The sequence below is a fragment of the Silurus aristotelis genome (genome assembly GCF_946808225.1).
Source record: "Silurus aristotelis genome assembly, chromosome: 6".
Taxonomy (NCBI): domain Eukaryota; kingdom Metazoa; phylum Chordata; class Actinopteri; order Siluriformes; family Siluridae; genus Silurus; species Silurus aristotelis.
The window spans coordinates 25,014,730-25,036,645 of NC_139579.1; the positions used below are offsets into that span (position 1 = coordinate 25,014,730).

General features: G+C 36.4%; 1 protein-coding gene across 1 annotated transcript in view; it reads right to left on the reverse strand.

Annotated features, from left to right (window-relative positions):
* pxdn (peroxidasin) overlaps positions 1–21,916 on the reverse strand; it is a 56,823-nt gene that overhangs the window by 16,849 nt on the left and 18,058 nt on the right. Inside the window, exons 3-15 of the mRNA XM_083543905.1 lie at positions 21,804–21,875; positions 18,497–18,568; positions 16,089–16,160; positions 14,658–14,729; positions 14,048–14,217; positions 10,923–11,040; positions 10,619–10,788; positions 9,341–9,613; positions 8,872–8,988; positions 6,252–6,410; positions 2,815–2,927; positions 2,563–2,719; positions 1,989–2,097 (exon numbers count right to left, since the gene is read on the reverse strand). Of these exons, the coding sequence (XP_083400031.1) occupies positions 1,989–2,097; positions 2,563–2,719; positions 2,815–2,927; positions 6,252–6,410; positions 8,872–8,988; positions 9,341–9,613; positions 10,619–10,788; positions 10,923–11,040; positions 14,048–14,217; positions 14,658–14,729; positions 16,089–16,160; positions 18,497–18,568; positions 21,804–21,875 (1,674 nt within the window). The remainder of the gene's footprint in view (positions 1–1,988; positions 2,098–2,562; positions 2,720–2,814; positions 2,928–6,251; positions 6,411–8,871; positions 8,989–9,340; positions 9,614–10,618; positions 10,789–10,922; positions 11,041–14,047; positions 14,218–14,657; positions 14,730–16,088; positions 16,161–18,496; positions 18,569–21,803; positions 21,876–21,916) is intronic.

Here is a 21,916-nt window from a genome sequence, read left to right on the forward strand (position 1 = left end):
CATTCATTGTTCATAAATCTTAAGGAGTTCCCAGAGGTGTTGAGCGCTTGCTGGCTGCTTTTTCTACCAAACCATCTCAACTGAACTTGGGTCAAGTGGAGGCCAGGTCTCTCTATTACTCTCCTTTTTGAACATATAGCTCTTACATAACCTTAAGGTGTGTTTGGGGTCATTTTCATGTTGGAAAACAAACGATGGTCCCACTAAGTGTAAAGCCGTTTGGATTGCATGTCACTGAAAAATGCTGTGGTAGCCATGCTGGTTAAGCGTATCCTCAATTTTTTAGCCAAAATCTCCAAAAGTGTCAGATGCAAAGCATTTCCACACCATCACACCCCCTCTGCAATGCTTCACAGCTTCAACCACACATTCAGACACTGTGCTTATTATTATTCATTTATAATTATAAATTTCTCATCAGACCAAAGAACAGTTTTCCACTGTTCTAATGTCAGAAGTAATGGTTTATTTGCTGCAATTCTACCTTGAAGGCCTAAGTCACACAGTCCCCTCGAAACAACGGATGTTGAAATACACCAATCAGGCATAACATTATGACATTATATACAATGAAGTAAATAACACTGATTATCTCTTCATCATGGCACCTGTTAGTAGATGGGATATGATAGGCAGCAAGTTAATATTTTGTACTAAAAGTACCGTGACAGGGTCATAGGCGGCCAAGGCTCATTAATGCACGTGGGAAGCAAAGGCTGGTCTGTGTAGTCCGAGCCAACAGACAAGCTACTGTAGCTCAAACTGCTGAAGAAGTTAATGCTGTAAATATTTGATAGGACAGGACTGTTTTGGCAGCAAAAAGGGGACCAACAAAATATGAGGCAGGTATGCCTGATCGGTGGCCATAAAGTTATGCCTGTTAGGTGTGTGTCTGCCACTTGAACCCCCAAAAAGGTTTTATGAAATCTGCGGTTTCTGAGGCTGGTTAGTCTAATAAAATGATCCTCTGCAGCCGAGGTAGCTTTTAGTCTTTGCGTGCTCAGTGGGTCTTCATGATAGCCTGTTTTATCATAGTGTTTAATGGTTTTGGGGAATGGACTTGGGTATACATTTAAAGTTCTTGAGATTTTTTGGATTGACTTTTTTGCATTTCTTAAAATAATAATGAACTATCTTTTCTCTTCACTTAACAAAGAGTGCTTCTTCGTGCTAGTGCATCTTACACTGTATAGATTTGTACAGGTACTGAATATTTCAGCTTATACAAATCTATTTCCTGCATCCTTGAAGTAAACAAATGACTTGATGCACCAATTAAAAAGCAACAACTAAAATAAATTCAGGTGACAATCAATTGTAAATTATTATAAATAGAAAATTATTGATCATTAACTGATTATTATTTATTACATTAGCAAAAAAAATTCATGTTAGTCCCAACCGAGATTTTAAACAAATTTTGTAACATTCTTTGATCAGAGTGAAATACATATTAGAAGATTCATTGTTTTGTTGAATATTTAAACATTGTCTTATAAACCAAAATCATAATCTTTCATAACATAAATCATATTTTGTCTTGCTGTAGATGATTGAGTGTTAGTTAGTCTCGAAGTCCGCTATATCAAATCTAATCTGTCTTTCTGTCCCTTGATACGTCTGCTTGATACTTACTGATTTATAATGAGGAACCTGTGTTCCTTATGTGTTCATGCTGTTTATATTACTTTAGCAGTTACTTTGGCAGCTATTTTCCAAAACAGCATACTAAATGACTTCAACAAACCTTTAGCGGTTATTTAGTTCGACACACAAATGATGCACATTGACTGGCATTGCCTTTTGCTGCACAGCATGTACAATCCAACAGCTGACAGAGTTTAAACTGCAGCTTTCCAATCATAACAGTGAGACTGACCATAAGCCAAAATAAATTCCTCAAACGTTATGCAAGCATGACTCATGACAGCAAAAAGTGCTTTCATATGCCTAATTTAGGGGCATATCGCTAATGATGCTGTGCTCACCCATCAAAGAGGTGCCTCCTGGTGGAGTCTATGGCGCTGTCTATGCTGCGGATGGCCTCCTCAATAGACTTAGTTACAAATGGATCTCCTTCTCTGCTTACCTGTGGAACTGAAGAAGAAAAGGAGAAACATTATAAACCAAACAAAATGTGCTGTGAAGATGGAGGGTTGTTTAAATCATGCCACTTGTCATGAAAATGCAATGTTTGGACACCTGCAAACAACCACTATTAGGCAAGCCAGACACTTGTAAAGATGTCCCTGCTTCTTTTTAGGGAAAAACTTGTTGAATTGTGGTAATTGTGTTTCTTGCTTTAAAAATGACATTCATTCTCACTGTATGAGATACCTGTCTGTGATGCATCGCTCTGTTATACTGCATTTCTCTAGAATATTGATGGTTTCTTTGATGGTGTTAAGAGGTGGATTGACTAAGGTAGGACTACAAGCTAAGGTGTGAAATGCACAGCCTGCCACTGGGTTCCACCGAACTAATAAAATATCATCGATAGAAAAACGGAAGAAAGTGTCCAGTCCATAAAAAAAATAAAGACACATGTGGCTTGTTTCATACCTTGAACAGTTAGCACCATGCGAGCATACGATTGTCCGATTGAGTTACGAGCCACACACTCGTAGAGCCCCCCATCAGCAGGACCCACATCATTCACCACCAGATAACCATCGGTGTTGATGTGGAACTTCCCACTCTCTGTCACCTGAACGCCGTCCTGTACATCATAGAGAGAAAGAGCACCAGATGAAAGGAAAGCCGTTTGGTTAAAAAAAATATGCAAGTGCCACAGTAGAAAGGCTCAGGGCTCACCTTGTTCCAGGTAATAACAGGTGTGGGCTCTCCATGAGCACTGCAGGGAATCTGAACATCACTACCAGACTCCACAGTCATGTCTCTTGGAGTATTTGTGAATTCAGGTGTTACTAAAGATTTAATAACACACGATAATGATTAGTTGGTAAAGCAACCAATGTAAATCATGTGCAACAAATAAAGATTTAAAAAATGTAAAAATAAACTTATTATCATGCTGTGAGTTATAAAGTGTTTTTAATTTTGGCATAATATGAGTATTTGAGTTTAAATATGAGTTTTTGTGATATGATAATAGATTAAATAATCCTTTTGGACCTTTGAAGACAGAAGCTCATTGGCTTCTTAAACAATTAGTAAAAAAAAAATGATAGTTGTCAATTCATCACCCTTTTGAAGTCTTCCTTTCTTGGCTAATGCAATACAACAAAAACAAAGCACAAAAGCCTGTGGGCTTTCTTTTTTCCTTAACGGCTTATCCTACTACTTCCAACCTACATAGTGGAAAACCCAAGGGGGTGGAAGATATACTTAGACTCACATGTTAATGAAGGCGGGCATTATGCAGCCACACTTTGATGCTAGTGTTAACAACCGTTACTACACAAAAAACATCTTGTCATGTGGGAATTACAAAGCCATGTGCTTTCCTGGGCTGTTCCATAAGCCTGTAATTTCACCTAAAAGCTGGTTTAAGACTCACACAGAGCTCCTGCCACTTGTCTGTCATTGAGATTTTACGGGGGCATTGTTGCGCTAATTGCCGCCTCCTTTTGTAAATGACAAATGAGCTCGAGAGGCCAACTCCCATCCTTCCTTGTTTAGTCTTAGAATTGAAAACCCTGGAATCTTTGGCTACTTACAAAGAGTTAAAATGTTTTTATGATTTTACAAAATATATTGCTGACTTAATTGTTGTTTATACAATATTTGCATGGAAACTGGGATTTTATCAAATGCCGCTATGAAAAAGTGACTTAATGCTTGTAGTCTCCATCAGACACACATCACATAGCTTCATTAAAATCCCCATGACCAGGCGGGCATTTTTCTGAGATTGTAGTCTTGATACACTTCTAGTCTCAACCAGATATCCTGTGGGGAAAAAAGACTTGAATAGTCCATCTCCCACTTGAATCTGTATTTTAAAACTCAGTCATTTATCTATATATCTTACATTGCTAACAAGTTGGTAAGACTATAAATGTATTCAGCCAATCATACATACTTCCCTTGTTTATCACAGCAAAATAAACCTGTATACCATTGAACCATAGAAATAACTGTACATTGCAAAAGAGAACAACAGGCCTGGTACAGACGAATCAATGTTTGGAATTGTATCAAAAGCCATTGTTATCTTTAATCCACAAGGGAAATATAAAGGCAAGTAGAAGTGTAGAAGTAAACAAGCAGAATTCCACTTAAAGGAACAGTCTAGCCTACTAGTCTTTACCATATACAATAACTTTAACATCTTCAACATCTGTACTGAGGAGAGAAAAACACACTTACAGCAAAAGACTCAGGACAGTTTTTGAATTCAAAAAGCTTTTAAAATACATAACTATATATATTAAATACATACATAAACAAGTGTTTATAAATCTGCAATATTTATAAACCACAAGGAACAGCTACAATTTAAAATCAAACATTGGTTACACAAAACTAAAAAGATTTCCTCAAAAAAATGTTAATTAATCATGATATATGATTTATTTATGTAATAAACAGATAACTCCCTTCATAACGATATGAAAGGTTGTATCTATAAAACAGTATCCTAGTCAAAACACTTCCTCTATTTAATCCTTTATAATAAAGCAATCACACAGGACCTACTTTGACCAAGACCCCCCACACCCCAAAATTAAGTGATAAAGGATGATCACTGGAATATCACTAAATGTACTGTTCACTGTCTCTTTGGAGTTTTATGTTTTACCCACAGCAGTGGATTTTCTCCAAGGGATGAGTAGGATACATTCTGTATCCACTATCAAGCTAAACTGAAGAAAGCTTTTGCTAAAGATAAAAGAATAACTAAATAAATGTTACTGACAGGACACAGGACAGTTTTTGAATTCAGAAAAGCTTTTAAAATACATAACTCTATAACAAGTGTTTATAAAACTGCAATATTTATAAACCACAAGGAACAGCTACAATTTAAAATCAAATATTGGTTACACAAAACTGAAAAGATTTCCTTAAAAAAAATGCAAATTAATCATGTTATATGGTCTACAGAAATATGTGTAACAGTAGTGCTTGATTAAACACAAATTATGGGTTGTTATTCTTTTTTTTTAACTGAGAAATCACAAATCTGTCTGTAAATCTTCATTACACCAATTTTTATAAGATGCAGTATACATATTTAATATTGATATTTGTTTTTGTAAATTACCAACTTACATGAACATCGCTACTTAACCTATATACATTTTTAACAATATTCCAAATGTTTACAGTAACACAGTAGAAATATTAAATGGTTGAATGATTAGTCATAAAAAAAAATTCTGGTCCTCAGCTGATAAGAGATTTACTCCCATATATTTCATTAGTTCATTAATTTCTCTCTGGGATAAATAAATCAGTCTTTCTGTCTTTTATTTTCACTAGGGCTGGCAATCGATTAAAATATGTAATCGTGATTAATCGCAACTTAATCGCACATTTCTATCTGTTCTAAATGTACCTTAAATAAATACTTTTCCAGTTTTTTAATACTCTAATCAACATAGACATGGACAAATATGGATGATTAATGCAAATGTATGTTTATTAGGAAAACCATACTTAACATAGAGCATGAAGACAAAATATCCTTGGAAATGTTTTTAAAGTAATTCTGGTGTTTTAAATTAAGCAAGTCATCAGGACACCAAATGAAACTTTTGCTATTTTTCCACACGGACAAAATTAATTGCCGGATGTGTTATTTTGGTGCTTGATTTGAGATTTGGCTTATCAGTAAAACAAATGTATAGTGATTAAAAAAAAATTTCGGTGGAGTTTATTATTATTATTTTTTTTTATATTTGAATAAAGAAAGGAAGTAGTAAATAAATGTGTGTTGTGTTGGTTTTATTTTCGCCTCTTTAATATTTATTTATGTATTTTTTAAATAAAAATGGTTACAGAAATGCACGCTGCATTAATCGTGCGCTAATAAAATGAGTGCCATTAAAGCGAATTTGCGTTAAAGCGCTGTGAACGTGTTCAATTTGACTGCCCTAATTTTCTGAGTGCCTGATTTGTTTAAATGTCACTCATCTCTCACTTATTTCACAATGCTGTCTCTCCCGTTTTACTTTTGTAGACTCATACTAATGTCAAATTGTTCATCATCTATAGTCACTGACCACAAATAGACACTTTTCTTAAGTTGAATTACAGTTTATAACAATTATGTGAAATCTTACCTCTTTGTTGGATGTTAAGTTGTACAGCTGCTCTAACCGAACTGACAGGGTTGACAGCCTGGCACTCATACTGGCCCTGGTCATGAGGGGCGACTCGAGAAATACGTAGAGTCCCAGTGGACAGGACCACATGGCGCCCATCAACCTGTAGAGGACTGCCTGGGATTTCAGGAGGGAAAGTTTTCATTAGTGTACGTATTAAGGAAAACCTAAACCACAAGATTATTTTTTATTGTTACGCCATTATTTTGACTAGGTGTCATTAGTTTTGTCTGGTATGTGTGCTTTGTGTAATATTGTTTTTCATGCATTATGTTAATCCACACATATTAGTAATTATTGCCCATAAACCAGATACAGAATATTTCACATTAATGCATAAATAAGACAAGAACAGAGTACTCTAACTATAAGATTACATCATTTGGACAGTTTTTCAATTATGCATTTTAATATGCTAGATGGAAGATTTGCAATTACAAAGATTAAAAACTGGCATCAGACAAAAATATCAGACTAATAAAGGATCTTTTTGTCAGCTCTATTAGAGCAGCTGAGCAATATGCACTGTAGCTGTTTTTGTCAGTCTGCTCATTAAGGATTTTGGGCGTGATGGGCCCAAGCCCAAACTGATGATTTTGCAAGGGCAGTTCAGCCTGCCTGATTAGCTGCCAATACTGTTCCTGTCTTTTTACGAGGAGAGCCTAGGTCCAAAAAAAGCTTTGCCCTGAGATCAATCTGGTGACTTCTGCTTCAGAGCATCTGCGATGAGCCCTGCCCAGAGATTGACCTGACAATCACAGCAGCTGAGATCTCCAAAGCAACTGACGTGACAGCCACACACCACATACCCCAGCATGAGGATAAAAGAGAGGGACTCCCAAGCCATGCTCCTGGTGGGGGTGATGAGGCAGCCCTCCGAACTTTGATCATTCTAGTAGCCCAGAAGAGAGCCCCTCCAGCCAAGCACAAGTCAGGGGCCATGTTCCAAAAAGGGGCTTATAAGTCATGCTCCATCCTTAGGCCAATGGATGTCATGTTATTTATTGTCATGTTGTAGACTTATGGACAAAAGTCACACTCGCTGCTTAGGTACATAAATGGAAGCACGATGCTATGCAGGAGACTCCATAGATAATCCCTGGCAGTAGAAGGTGTTGTGCTGAAGAGCTCAGCAATGCACTTTTATAGGATACTTTTTCTTTCTGGGTCTGAGTTTGTTAACTTTAAGTGCTATGGCTTACAAGCACTCAGCCATGAAGCAGGAGCATACTCACAAGGCATCATCATGAAGACCTAAAGCATGTAAAAACCATACTACATTCAAAGCCAATCTGACTTTGAAAGCAGCATTATTATAAACATTTCTATATTATTTAACCTTGTGTGAACTTAACTTGTTGTTCTACTATGAGGCTAGCATGATAGTATGATACTTTACAACATGATTAAGATGTTAAGTACCTCAAGGCCTTTATATGCCATAACTTTTTTTTTATGTAAACCCAAACACATAGACCCAAATTACAGGTACCAATGATTCTGGTTTGAACCTGTTTTGTGCTTCAACGTCCTGGCCATTATGCTCACATGTAATAAACAGATAACTCTCTTCATAACGGCAATAACGGTATGAAAGGTTGTATCTATGAAACAGTATCCTAGTCAAAACACTTCTTCTATTTAATCCTTTATAATAAAGCAATCACACAGGACCTACTTTGACCAAGACAACCCACACCCCTACCCCTACTGTGCCAAATGTGCCAAATTAAGTGATAAAGGATGATCACTGGAATATCACTAAATGTATTGTTCACTGTCTCTTTGGAGTTTTATGTTTTACCCACAGCAGTGGATTTTCTCCAAGGGATGAGTAGGATACATTCTGTATCCACAATCAAGCTAAACTGAAGAAAGCTTTTGCTGAAGATAAAAGAATAACTAAATAAATGTTACTCGTATCTCCCATTCACGGTCATATGAATTGCTTGGGAAAAAACTATGTCCAGTTTATTAACCCAAGAGCCTATCTGGTGCTCATAAGGCACCACACAATACATTTACTGCATTCATGCCCTCATAAAACTCAAACAATAGATATTTATATATTTATAATACATAAAAGAGCAGGTGAAATTGGCAGAAACTAAGAAGTTTTTTCAGTTTTTTAAGTTGAAAGTTATGGCATCAAGTCAAAATAATGACACAGCAATTGGAAAAATAAAAAAATCTGCAGTTCGAGTTGTTCGTTAAGTTAATTGTTTAATCGAATATTCATGAAAATGTTATCCTCGTATTGCTAGCCCACCCAACTGACCATTATTTCTCACTCTATAATTAGGGTAACAATGTCTGAAAAACCATTTATTTCTTTACCTGTTGTATTCAAAATGACACGTTATAAATGTGTATTTGAAGTACAAATCTAAAGAACTACATTTGATCAACTTATAAAATAAAATTTATATTTCAGAGGCTAGTTTAATATTTAGATGTATTATTAAATTATACAGACATATATTATGTAAAAAAAAGATTAGACAAAAAAGCCTTTTTAGAAGATTTAGAAGCCTTTTTTAGAAGTATAAGAAATAGAGGCGCATCAAAGAAATCTCACCGTTGCGTGTCCATGTGATGAAAGGCTGAGGATAGCCTGTAGCTTCACAGGGGAAATCCACTGTATGACCTTCTAACACCGACTTGTCCTGTGGGGTTACTGTGAACTGAGGAACAGCTGCAAGAGAAAGACATACAACAAGGTGCGACTGATTTATAGTTAGAGTGAGGCAGCATTGGTTTTAGAAGTGTGAGAATAAACAGAACTGAACCTTTGCTCTTTGTTGTTTTCGTTTATCTTGTTCTCATATACTGTATGTTTCCACTGATGCATGGGACTTCAGAGAAACTTTAACAAAGAAAGCCTAATTACTTGTTATTAAAAAATTATAATAAGTAAAAATGTTTCTTGATTAAAGAACATTTCCCTGCAATATGCCCTTTATTTTGTTTGATTTATTTATGAATTTATATACGAATTTATTTAGTGTTTGGGCACCCTTTTTAGCATTTCCCTTGCCTTCTCTTACCCTGCACTATGATGTAGGCAGTGGCATGGATGGTGTCCACATCATTGCTGGCATAGCAGGTGTACTGGCCTCCGTCAGCCTGGTTGACGTTTTGGATATAAAGCCCTCCAGAGGATGTGATGCTGATGCGCGGATTATTGGGTAGAGCGCTGCGGTCTCCTCTTGTCCATGTCACACGAGGATGAGGCTGCCCTGTAGCACTGCACTCCAGAGTCACACTCTCTCCCACCAGCACCTCTGTGTTCTGAGGCTGGATCACGAAACTGGGCCGAGCTACACAGGATTCCACAGCAGACAAAAACACCATTCAGTTTTCCCAGTGCTGGAAGAATAATTACCTGATAACCAACAGTAAGAAGAACAAAGGACTATTCACATGAATTATGAATGATATTTGAACATTACATGATTGATTGCATCTTTTTCAGAATCTTAAACTAAAGCCAATAGCTGCTCGGCAGACCATAACCTTTAGGATTGAATAATAATTATTAATTCCACATCTGGCACGTTTGAATGACCGATGTTTATGCTTAACCTTAAATTATTAGTGTTATAATAATAGTTTATGGCTATAAATAAGAGGATTCAAAGTGTTTTTTTTTACACCCTGGTGCTTTACATTACCTCTTTTGACTAGCACAGCGGATTCTGAACAGATGAGACACAGCTGTTTTAAATTTGATGCATACTTCTCTGACAATTCGTCTTTAAACTGTTTTCATTGTTGGCTTTTTGCAAAACAAGCCACGTCATCAGACCAAAAAACGGGAAATGACATGGGAAATACACAAAAGTCTGTAAAATCTCACCCTTGTCTAGCGTAATGTCTCCTACCCTGTAATGAGCCGTTAGTCTTATTAGCTGCCTTTAGCAAAAAAATTCCTGATAGACCATAACAGAGGATCTGATACAGAAGTTGATAGTCAAGATGGTTCTTATTTAGAAAACTAGACTCAATGAACTACGTCCAGTTTTGTTTATATGTTTGGGGCCTCTGCTACAGTATTTTGAACATGCCCAAACCATTTTCTTTGTAAAATAATCCTGCATGGGCCACATTTGCATTAGCCTATTAAACTTTATGACGCTTTAGCACTTGTTATGCTTAATACTAACTAATAAAATGCTACAGTGATGTCCAAGTTATATAGAAAACAGATTTCAACATCTAAACCGAAGGTTAGTAAGAAAGAAAAAGAGAAAGAAAGAAAATGAGCTTCTCACAAAGTTTCACATTTAGTTACTGGGAGAGATATACGAAGATGTGTTGCTTACATGCGGTGCCAAAGTAGCGCAAAGTGACCTCTCCTGTCTTGACTTCACCAGCGACATTTTTGGCCATGCACTGGTACACGCCCTGGTCAGTTTCTCTCGTGTCCTGAATCATCAGGGTGCCGTCTTCCAGAAGATTTAGTCGCGAGTCATCTTGCATGTTAAGGGCGTTGCTGTTGATACATACAGAGGTTAATCATTTTGAATACAGTGTGGATCAAGCCAATATATTAGCTCATGAATGAAACAAAAAAATTTTAAAATCAATAATGCACTGGGATTTTCTTGAATCTAAAGTTGATCTTACTTATTTCTCAGCCAGATGATCTGGGGTTTGGGATTGCCCTCCGCCCTGCATGTGAAGTACACTGTGTTCCCTGAGGTCACGTCCACATCCTGTGGCTCAGAAGTGATCCGAGGAACCTCTATACACACATTAAACAGCAGTGAATTTAAGGAATGGTGGGGAGGGGTAGGATTGGTGAAAATAAACAGGACAGAATAATGTTACTAGAGCTATAGAGAGAACTGCAGCAGAGAAGGCTGACTTGTACATGATGATGTCATGAAAGTTGGACGTCTAAGTGGGGGACTATAACGTCTCGGCATAACACCAAACCCATGCTGATACACCCTGTGCCTTTACAGCCAACACACTTTGCACAATTACTGCTAAATGAATGGCAAAATAAGCTGCCAAAGCCATGTTTCGTGGTTCTGTAAGCGTATTTAACAATGAAAGAGCGAGTTGCAGAACTCCTTTATTATATTTTATATTGATTAGACCAATTGCAGAGGCTGTATATGTTTATAACCCTGTCCAAAGTATTATCCGAATATTTATACGAAGGCAGAGATTGCGACAGAGACAGTCTTTTAACACAGATAAAAATAACATGTACAATATATCTTCTTTCACATATCTTAATCATTTATGAACTAATATTCTACACAAAATGCTGAAACATAAAGCAATCATTTCAGTTATATTTGGCATCTCGTGTTTCCTCTGCACTCCACACTACTGCTTGCCTTATTAACACTTTCTGAGATCGTAATTATAGCTGTGTTTGCCAGACACACTCAAACTGCCACCATTCCACACCACATGCACAAGACTGGCAGTGCCACACTGAGCCATGATGTGTTTTTACAGCTGCTCCAGCTCACTGGGTATCATTCCTGAGCAGAGAGAGGGAGGGAGACATTCCAGTGCAGAGCCTGAAGCCGGTATTAAGAGATGGTTAACACCAACAAGCCTGGGCAAGTTTGTGGCAAATTAGCCACAGTATTTTGTGGCTTCTTTGTAGTTCATAGACAGCGGCTGTGTACTTGAAGAACTGTGGGTTAAATAAGAGAAAGCACTAAGGCTTTCTACCTTGTTTTGAAATGAAACAAGAGAAAACTTGCTCTCGGAAGCAAAAAAGTTCACGTTTGCCCACAACTGAGTGATATGAATAAGTCTGATGCCTGGCCTGCTTTACTACTGACAGCACTGTTTCCCAGTAGGACTGACCTTTATTTGTTTCGCAGATGCCTGAGACTTAGGGAGTTACATTTGACCCACTACTCACTCTGGCAGAACATTCAACGAGTAGGAGGCTAAATACATTACCAGTGCTACATCTGGAAACTCACTTTCAACCTGCATTCATACTAGCAAGAAACATGTTGATAATATCACTCCGGATATGAATCCTATGAGTGTGAATACTTCTCCATCCATAGCTTTTCATTTTCAAATTATAAAAAAATTACCATTGGGTAAAATGCATATCAAACATGGTTGAATTATATCCCTATTATACTGGACAGAGAAATGTATTGGATTTCTCATTTTACTGCCTTTTTATTAAATTGCATAAATTAATGATTACTATTACACTTGTAATGTAATTTATAATATGGTATATAACTTATAATATGATATAATTAGGGCTCTCAATCAAAAAACTTAATCGCACATCTGTTCTAAATGTACCTTAAATGAATACCTTTCAAGTTTGAAATACAGTAAAACCCCGTTGTACGAGCGTAATTTGTTCTTGAAAATTGCTCGTAGGTCCATTTGCTCGTACGTTCGAACTGATTTTCCCCATAAGAATGAATGTAAAAGTGATTTAATCCGTTCCCAGATCTCATCCGATCGCTTATTTCTGCACTTATAAAGTATTTGTAGCCTGTTTTAAAAAACAAATACACCGCAAATTACCGTAATGTAAACATAATTTAACACTTACTCATGTGGTAGTGGTTGATTGCGAGTGTGAGACGCACATCACGCCCGTAACCTCCTCGGTTTCCATGGTAACTCTATTTACTTTCGTTTTCACAGCACCATCACTGATTTTATTGGGAGAAATTTCTCAAGATTTCTAGTAAAAAAAAAATATAAAACTAAAAAAAGTAAAGTTTTTGCTGCACTGAACAAAGAGAGCGGCCGAGTGATACGTCATTAACTAAGCTACTGATGCGACCCTCCGCCGAAAACGGGGAACCGGCAGCGTGAGTTTGCTCGTGCCTTCGAAATTTGCTCGTGAAACAGGGTAAAATTTTGCGAGCGAGTTTGCTCGTATCTCCGTTTGCTCGTACTATAGGTTGCTCGTACAACAGGGTTTTACTGTACTTGAAATTGGCATGGACAAACATGGATGCTTTATGCAAATGTGTTCATTATTAGTTTTATATTTTTGTGAATGTTTTGTAGTGATTATGGTGTTTTATATTACGTAACTCATCAGGACACCAAACCAAACTTTTTTTCTGGATGTGTGCACCATGGCAGATTTTAGTGCTTGATTTGAGACTTGGCGTATCAGTAAAACTGTTTAGTGATTAAAAAAGATAATTGTATTATTTTTGTTTTATATCTGAGTAAAGAAAGGACGTCGTGAATAAATGTGTGTTGTGTTTAAGGTTTACATTTTTTAAAATGTATTTATTTATATACTTAATGAAAATGGTCAAACAGAAATGCGTGCCGCATAAATCGAATAAATTTTATACAATTAATTTGTGTTAATGGACAGCCCTTAATATAATATAAAATAAAATAATATAATATAGTATAGTATCGTAGTAAAGGCTGTGATCTTGTGCTATTACAAGATATTCCGTTCAAGGTATAATGTTCTGTGCATCCTGAAAATCAAATTGCTCTCACAGCACATGAATAAAGTGGATCGTTAGCCCACATGTCAGTCGAAAGCTTTTTGTTTAAAAAAAAAAGTCTATAGACTGTTAAAAATTAAACTCTCAGACACTTAAACACTCAAACCAGCACCAAAAACACTGCCACAGTCTAAAGGTTCACCTTTTGTCTCATTCTAATTACATTAACTTTGTATCTGCATGATTTTTATGTGTTGCACTTCTACATGATTAGCCTACTGGATACATACATGAATGAACAGGTATTCCTAACTGTCTTACCACAGTTGAGCTCCTCTGCAGTGAGCGTAGCCACAGATCGGCCCTGCAGACGGCTAGGGTATTCACATGTGGCAGCAGCTTGGGCATTGCCAGACTCGGCATACTGCTTCAGCAGGTCTGCCAGCCACAGAAGCTCACAGTCACAATTCAGTGTGTTTGAGTCTAGACGCCTGAACAGGAATACACAGATACGTTTCAACTGCTGTCGATTAAATTTTAGTATCTGATAGTATAAATCACATTTTGCACAATGTTAAAACAACAGCATTGCATGTAAAAATGTCAAATGTTTAAAAAATTACAAAATAAATTACTTTTTTAAAAGAGACAAGATGACTCATATAATAGGTATAGTATTATAGTATAGTAAATATAGTATTTTAACAATAAGGAATTTAAACAGCTTATTATAAGGTGACACGTCTATTCATTCTGTTTAATAACTTCTAATCTCTCAATGTCAGCTTTCTTAACAGGAATTACTTGCGCCTAGCTGGAGTGTGACGTGTTCCCGAGAATACAGTCCAAGCTGCCAGTTTGCACACTATCCTAACTCTCAGAATACAAGCAAACCTTCCTATTTGATGCATTGCATTTTCTGAGTACTCACAGTCTCTTCATAGAGTGTAGATGAGAGAATGTCCCTGGTGCAAGCTGTGTTATTCTGTTGTTGTGCAAAAATCTGTAAAAGGCAGAAAGAACAGCACAAGAAAACCTAGAATTGAGTTCAATTCTTATTCCCCACATAAAAGACACACAAAAGTCCAAAACAGAATCCTATCCAAATACTCATATATTATTTGACAATTATACATTGTATTAAGCACCATCAGCATTCGACCGCTAGAGTGGGCATGTTTTGTCCAAAGTATTTACAGGATATTTTACAATATATACATAACTGATACTTTGAGTTTTCAAAAAAATACTGAACTGTTAATTAGAACCATTTGAAAAACCTTTGTATGAAGCTGGTCAATGCTTCAAGCTGTGAGGGCCATATGCTCCCTGAAAGACCAGTCCTTTGAGACTCTTATTTTATACAGGAAATATTACAACTGCTTTCCCAGAGTTTGTGTAATCAACCCTTTGCTCTTTACCAAACATGTTCTCAAACTTCGGGCAGCATCCATCATCGATCATTCGTCAGTATTGGAAACAGATGACCACTCACTGAATATTAAGAAACAGTGCCATATTCCATTAAGTACAGGCTAAGCTGAGAGACACAGCCTCGTCCCGTCTGGCATAAGTCCCATGGACACACTAACCTAGAAAAATATTCCATTCTAATATGTAACCCTGCACTAATTTTCGTGTGCAGCAGCTTTATAAGCATTTCCTGCACCTGGGATTTTTAAGAGTTCTCTTTCCTTCTTTCTTTGTGTAAGCCCAGGTGGCTCCTCTATACTGTTCTCAGAGGCACTGGAAAAAGAGGCTGGATTCCAGCACGTCACCCGTAAACAGAGGTGGAATAAAGGAATCAGAGTGGCTACCAAACTCCAAACATCTGGTATGAAATCCAAGAAGAAGGAGGGGATGTGAAGGGAAAGAAATCTTTTCATAATTTTGTACAAAGTAAGACAGGCTTTTATTTACATACACAAAAGTTGCACAGAAAGCTCGTACTCCCCCTCCAAAATGTACGAGGTGAAAAAAACGTTAAAAAGTCTTCATATCACCAAAGGTCTAATTCGATTTATCATCACAAAAATGTTTTGAAACTGGATGATCATAGAGACTAGCTTAAAAAATTAAACTGCTCCAGATTTTTTTTTTACAGGAATTTAAGAACAAAAATATACTCCAATGTCATGTTGAAGTCATCATGTGTTTTTCAGGTCACCCCAGGGCATTGTCATTGCAAAAGAAGCAATATGATCACTATTATAAAAGGTTACATAGGGTGTAGATCAGCCTCATGCATCTACATTAATGCTTTGATCCACAATCCAATGACTCATTAACATTCAGGAAAATGGTACAATAAATGGACCATAAAGGATGAATGTCAGAGATATGATATCCTAGAGGAACTCACAGGCGTTCCAGCTTGGGCAAGTGAATGAAGGACTCAGGTTCTAACGCTTCAATGTTGTTAAAATGGAGATATCTGCAAGAAAAGAAAGAAGAGACCAAATGTAAATACCCTTAAATACACTTATTTAGAACAGGAACTCTTCTGCTACTATTCCAAATGCCTTTTGTTCAGTTTTCAATACAAATAAGAATTTGATAGGCATGGGGTTTAATACTAACACACCCAGAAGAGATTTATTAACATTTCAGTACGTGTGACTACTGAGACCTCTATGAAAAAGTGCCCATGAGAGAAAGCAATCTTTACAGTATTTGCCTAACTGAATGAAAATCCAAAGTAGAAAAAAAAATACAGACCAAAAAAACCAAAAATGTTTTTGCAACATCTGTAAGCTCGGCGTATTTCATATCTATTTTACTCATTCACAACTATGATTGTTTCTGTGCCAGACAGTCAATGCTTTCTTCAGTAGACACATAAATGATTTGCATCTATTACTTTCTTAAAAAATAGCCATGTAAGCTGGAATTTCATAATACTTTATTGTTACCGGCTGTATAAGTACACAAAGTGTATTTATCAGTTTTATAATGACTGATAAAGAAGATTAACATGGCAGACTTATACAGTATGTAGACACTAGAATTTTCCAATCATACACAAAGATATATAGTAAAAGCTAGTTAAAAGCCAACCTGAAACTAATACAGAAGCACAGGTTTTAAACCCAAAACAGCAGTCTTATGTCTTACCAGATCTATTATAGAGTTGAGTTCAGTGTTCAATGAACAAACAGCTTCTGTTGGTTGTTGTTATTAATGCTATCGAAACAGTTTAAACTGACAAAACCGAAAGAACGGATTAATTTTATGCCTCTTATAAGGAGTTGACTGGTTTTTCATTATCTAATCAAAGTGAACTAAAAACATGATAATGGCACAGGCATTTGCTAAATAGGTTGTGTTAGTATTATGTCTGACTTTCTCACACATATTTGAGGTTACAGAGACTTTTGTTTTGCTGGGAAAAATAATGACGCCCACAACAGAAAAGCAGTAAACATAGACATAACGAATGACTAAATAATCATGATGTTTATAAATTTGTGTTCGCCCTGTTGTCTGGAGAGCACAAGTTGGAGTCACCATCAATGCCTGGAAGCCAAAGAGACCAAAATCGAGATATTCCCAGATTAGGAGTAATGCAAACTCAGTCTCAACCACAGTCACAGTAGCACAGGGCAATTGTGGACATCATTGAGCTCATACATGTGGAAGAGGGCAGATAACAATTTCCATTTATATGCTGCTGCCCTGTGATACAGCAAATCGTTGGTAGCTCTCCAACTGGTAGCAGTCATATGATTAAGAAGAACTGACTGGTGGGCAGATGGGATACGGTGAGGTCTATATTAGCGAGAATAAAGAGCAAAAGCCAAAAGCCAGGGAATACATATTTAAGGAACGATAACATAAAATATTATGATCCATTACTACCATTACTATTCATTACTGCTTTTACTGTCTACTATTAATAAGAAAATATTTCTGCGAATGCTAATACCATTACTACTGCTAAAACTATTATTACAAATACCATAACTATTACTATTGTTCAAGCTATTACTACAATTACTATTACTATCAGTATGACTCTGTTTATGTTATTACTACTATCACAACTGCTGCATTTCTACTGCCACTACAACCACTAATACTATTGCTACTTATTCTAGGACTGATTTGATTGTTTCTAGTAATACTATTCCTGTTGCTAATACAATTACCTTTAATACTACCACTGTAACAATCAACTGTATACTATTATAGCTACTCTTGCTTTTACTACTACTACTACTACTACTACTATTACTACTACTACTACTACTACTACTACTACTACTACTACTACTACCACTATTACTACTACTACTACTACTACTACTACTACCACTATTACTACTACTACTACTACTACTACTACTACTACTACTACTACTACCACTATTACTACTACTACTACTACCACTATTACTACTACTACTACTACTACTACTACTACTACTACTACTACTACTAAAACCACCAATACTACAAGTCTTTTGTAGTCAGAAAAGAGGCTCTGAAATCTTCATGTTTTTGTCAGGGGGAACAGATGTGCCAAATCCAGCATTTCGGGGTCATGGGTTAAAACTACAAAAACAGCTCATTGCACATGCTGCATGCATTTTGTCAGCAACACACCCACACTTTACTGGTCCACATAAGTTGCCAGTCAAACTGATGACAGGACACGTCTATGCATATAATGTGACTCTATTTAGATTACAAACATTTTTAATGAGAAGAAACATTCAAAATGAAGGTTAAACAAAAATGATACAGGGAAAAGATCAAAAAGTCACTTACAGCTGTTCTAGAGATACAAGACCCTTGAATGCTTGCTGGTCTATTGACTGGATTTCGTTCTTGTACAAATAGCTGGAAAGAAAAATGAACATGTATTGTTAGGTAAAACACACGTGATGTGAGGATACTAATTATTCAATTCTGTCATTACCCAAAATATTTTCACTTTGGAAATAAAAGTGTTGTTTACTTATTTATCATTAATTCACTATTCACAAAATGTATATATTAGACATAAAGGTTCCCTGTGTGTAAAAAGCTGTATTTTTAGCAAAGGGCTGTGACCTGACAGCACAAGAAGGCAAATGTATTGTCTGAGACTGAAATGGTTTGCTTTATCAATCAGAGTGGAATGTGAAGGGGTGACTGCACACATGAACATGAAAGGTTGGTGTTGCAAAAGCAGAGATGCACCGTGGGAAACAGGAACTCAGTACTATGAGTCTCTTCTCTAGAGAGTGGGGGTTGTTGAAGCAGTCAACTGTTCGGAGTCTGGTTAACTAATATTATTGCTTTTGAAGCTTAACCGATAATTTTCCACATATTACATTACATAAAATACATTTCAGTCTCACTCAGCTATTTAGTGTTTGGTCAAGCAGTCTAAATACTCTGAGAACCTGAATGACTCCAGTAACCATTCATTAAAGTACACAAATTAAGACATAAATACAATTTATTCATACTTACTGGAATGTAAAAACAACTTGAACATGTGAAGAGTTTGAGCTAATAAAAAACCATGTACACTATGTAAAGGTTGGGGGAAACCTTTTGAATGTTGCTGTGGCTAAATATGGTAACCTGCCAAAAAGATTAATTTTATGGAAGATTTATTTTTTATTTTTTTGCTATAATATACCTAAACTGAATCATAAAAAACATTTCCACAAAAAAACGGTTTTATAAACTTTTTCATCTAAATGCAATTTTGTAATTTCCTCTCTTTTTCTTTTCAAGTGACCAGATATCAAATACAAACGTCATTAAAAGAAAATCATATTACTAACTGCAAAACTACACTGTTGGAAATTCAAATAGAAAAGACCATAATACATATACACATAAATAGTAAAAAAAAAGCAAGCCTTAATTTCCATGCCAAGCGCCAAGTAAGCATATCAGACCCTCATTCAGAGTCTATGCGATCCAACCCAGATTGCAAAACATTTTACACACATTAACTGTTCCTTTTTTTTGTCCAATATGTATCTGAGAATATTGTTCTAATGTCTAATAGCACTTTTCATGTTTGGCAATAATCAGATTCCACTATGTCTGATCCGTAAGCCTTAAACACTCAATTTAAAAGTAATCTCATTTAAAAAAAAAAAAAAAAAAAAAAGCCCACACATTTGAGGTCATGTATTTGTGCTATTGTCTAAGGTTGAGTCATTTTTTAAATTGGCTACTCTGAGTCAACTTGAAAGAGTCTATTCCAAGCCACAGTTTGTACAATTAAGGCTGAGTAAAAGCATAATGATATCAGATGTAATAACAGGGAAATGAATTCGAATGTCTGGTTTGGATTTTTTGACCTAACTGTAATGATATTTGAAGTGGTCATGGTGGTGACAGACATAATTTTATTTTACAAACTGACTCACTTTAGAAAATGCTGTCTGCTAAAAAATATAATACGTAAAATAAACTGTAGCTTATGTTTAAAAGCCTTTCTTATTATAATACAGTACAATTATATTTATTTATTCCTTTGGAAGCTGCAACATTTTGTATACAGGTCTTCAGAGACCAACCTCTAACAAAGTAGTGACCCTAGAATAAACTTAGTAACTGCAACTCTTGTAAAGCTGCATGCTTTCTATTTATACATAGCTGTAAAATGTTTAATTACCTACTACAAATACAGGCACAGTTCCTCACACAGTTCCCCTTACTGTAAACAATATCACCTTTATGACAGAACACACCATGTTGCTTTAAGGACTAACAAGGCAATGACTCGAAATGAATTTCTGCTGTTTGTAATTTTAATGTATCACTTTTAAAAATACCAGTATCTATAGATCTATAAATAAAAATGAATTTGGAATAGAAATGCTAATATGGCCATTCTTAATAGCTAGCCAACTTCTCTGAACTGCTTTAAACACTGTTATAGGAGAATAAGATGATTAGGTCCCCTGGTAGTCTAGTGGTTAGGATGCAGCGCTCTCACCGCTGCGGCCCGGGTTCGATTCCCGGGCAGGGAACCATCCCCAGCCACTCTTAGTGCCGGTCCCAAGCCCGGATAAATTGGGGAGGGTTGCGTTAGGAAGGGCATCCAGCGTAAAAACATGTGCCAAATCAAACGTGCGGAGGATCCGCTGTGGCGACCCCTAACGGGAGAAGCCGAAAGAAAGTTTTTATAGGAGAATAAGCTGATTGTTGCAATTCTATAGTATATATAATATTATAATGTACAGTCAAACCCCCATAATTCGCAGTTCGGAACTCGCAGCTTGGAAAATTTGTGGGTTCTCATTTGGAACCGAACTAACAGCAAGTCGCGGATTATTTTAAAATTCGTGGGAATCTGCAGCGGGAACGAATGTTTTAAACTATGTTTTCACTAAGAAATTGCATACATTTTTTAAAAACACATTATTGTATTAAAGTGACATAATGTCTAGATGAATTCACCAAGGTACTATAGGGGCTGCAGGGGTGCGTCCAAGATGCATTCTAAGACCCCCCCCCAATTTGCTCATTAAAATGTTTTGCAAATTTGTCAAATTTCCTGGAAACCAACATAGTGCATGGTTGAATCCTTGAGCTAAACCCTTTAGTTTAATAACATACATTAACATATGAGTCAGTCAGCCACCTCGACATCACTAAGAACCTACAGACAAATAAAAAAGTAAAACTGAGTAAGCAGATGTTACATTAAAGAGGAGAAACGCGACGGTACTGCCTGTATGTAAAAGTAAACGCAGACAGCACAGCTGAGACATTCCTGATACATCCGTGACTAACAAAAGTAGAAGTGTGGTGACGACTGTTATTCAAGCTGTCTCCGTTCTCCTGTGCCTTCAGGTGACAATTCTCAGACACCTCAAAGCACAGCCCAGGCAATTAAGTGCCATAAAATGCGTGATTTGTTTTTCTTCTAAAACAAAGGTTGTCAAGGGTCGAGATTCAGCATATCTACACAGGGTGCTCTCTGTTAAGCAGGAGATGCACTCAATATGATTGATGTTAATGTAGCATGCCTACATGAGATATAAATGGTACGCATTATAACCTTCATTTAAAAATCAAACACTTGAGATCAGGTGAGATGTTCATGCATGACTCAACTCACAGATATTTCAAGTTCTCCAGATCCTCAAAAGCTTCTTTTGGGATTCTTCTGATGAGATTGTTGTTTAAAAGCCTTTTGGGGGGGGGGGGGGTAACAACAATAAAACAAGAGTA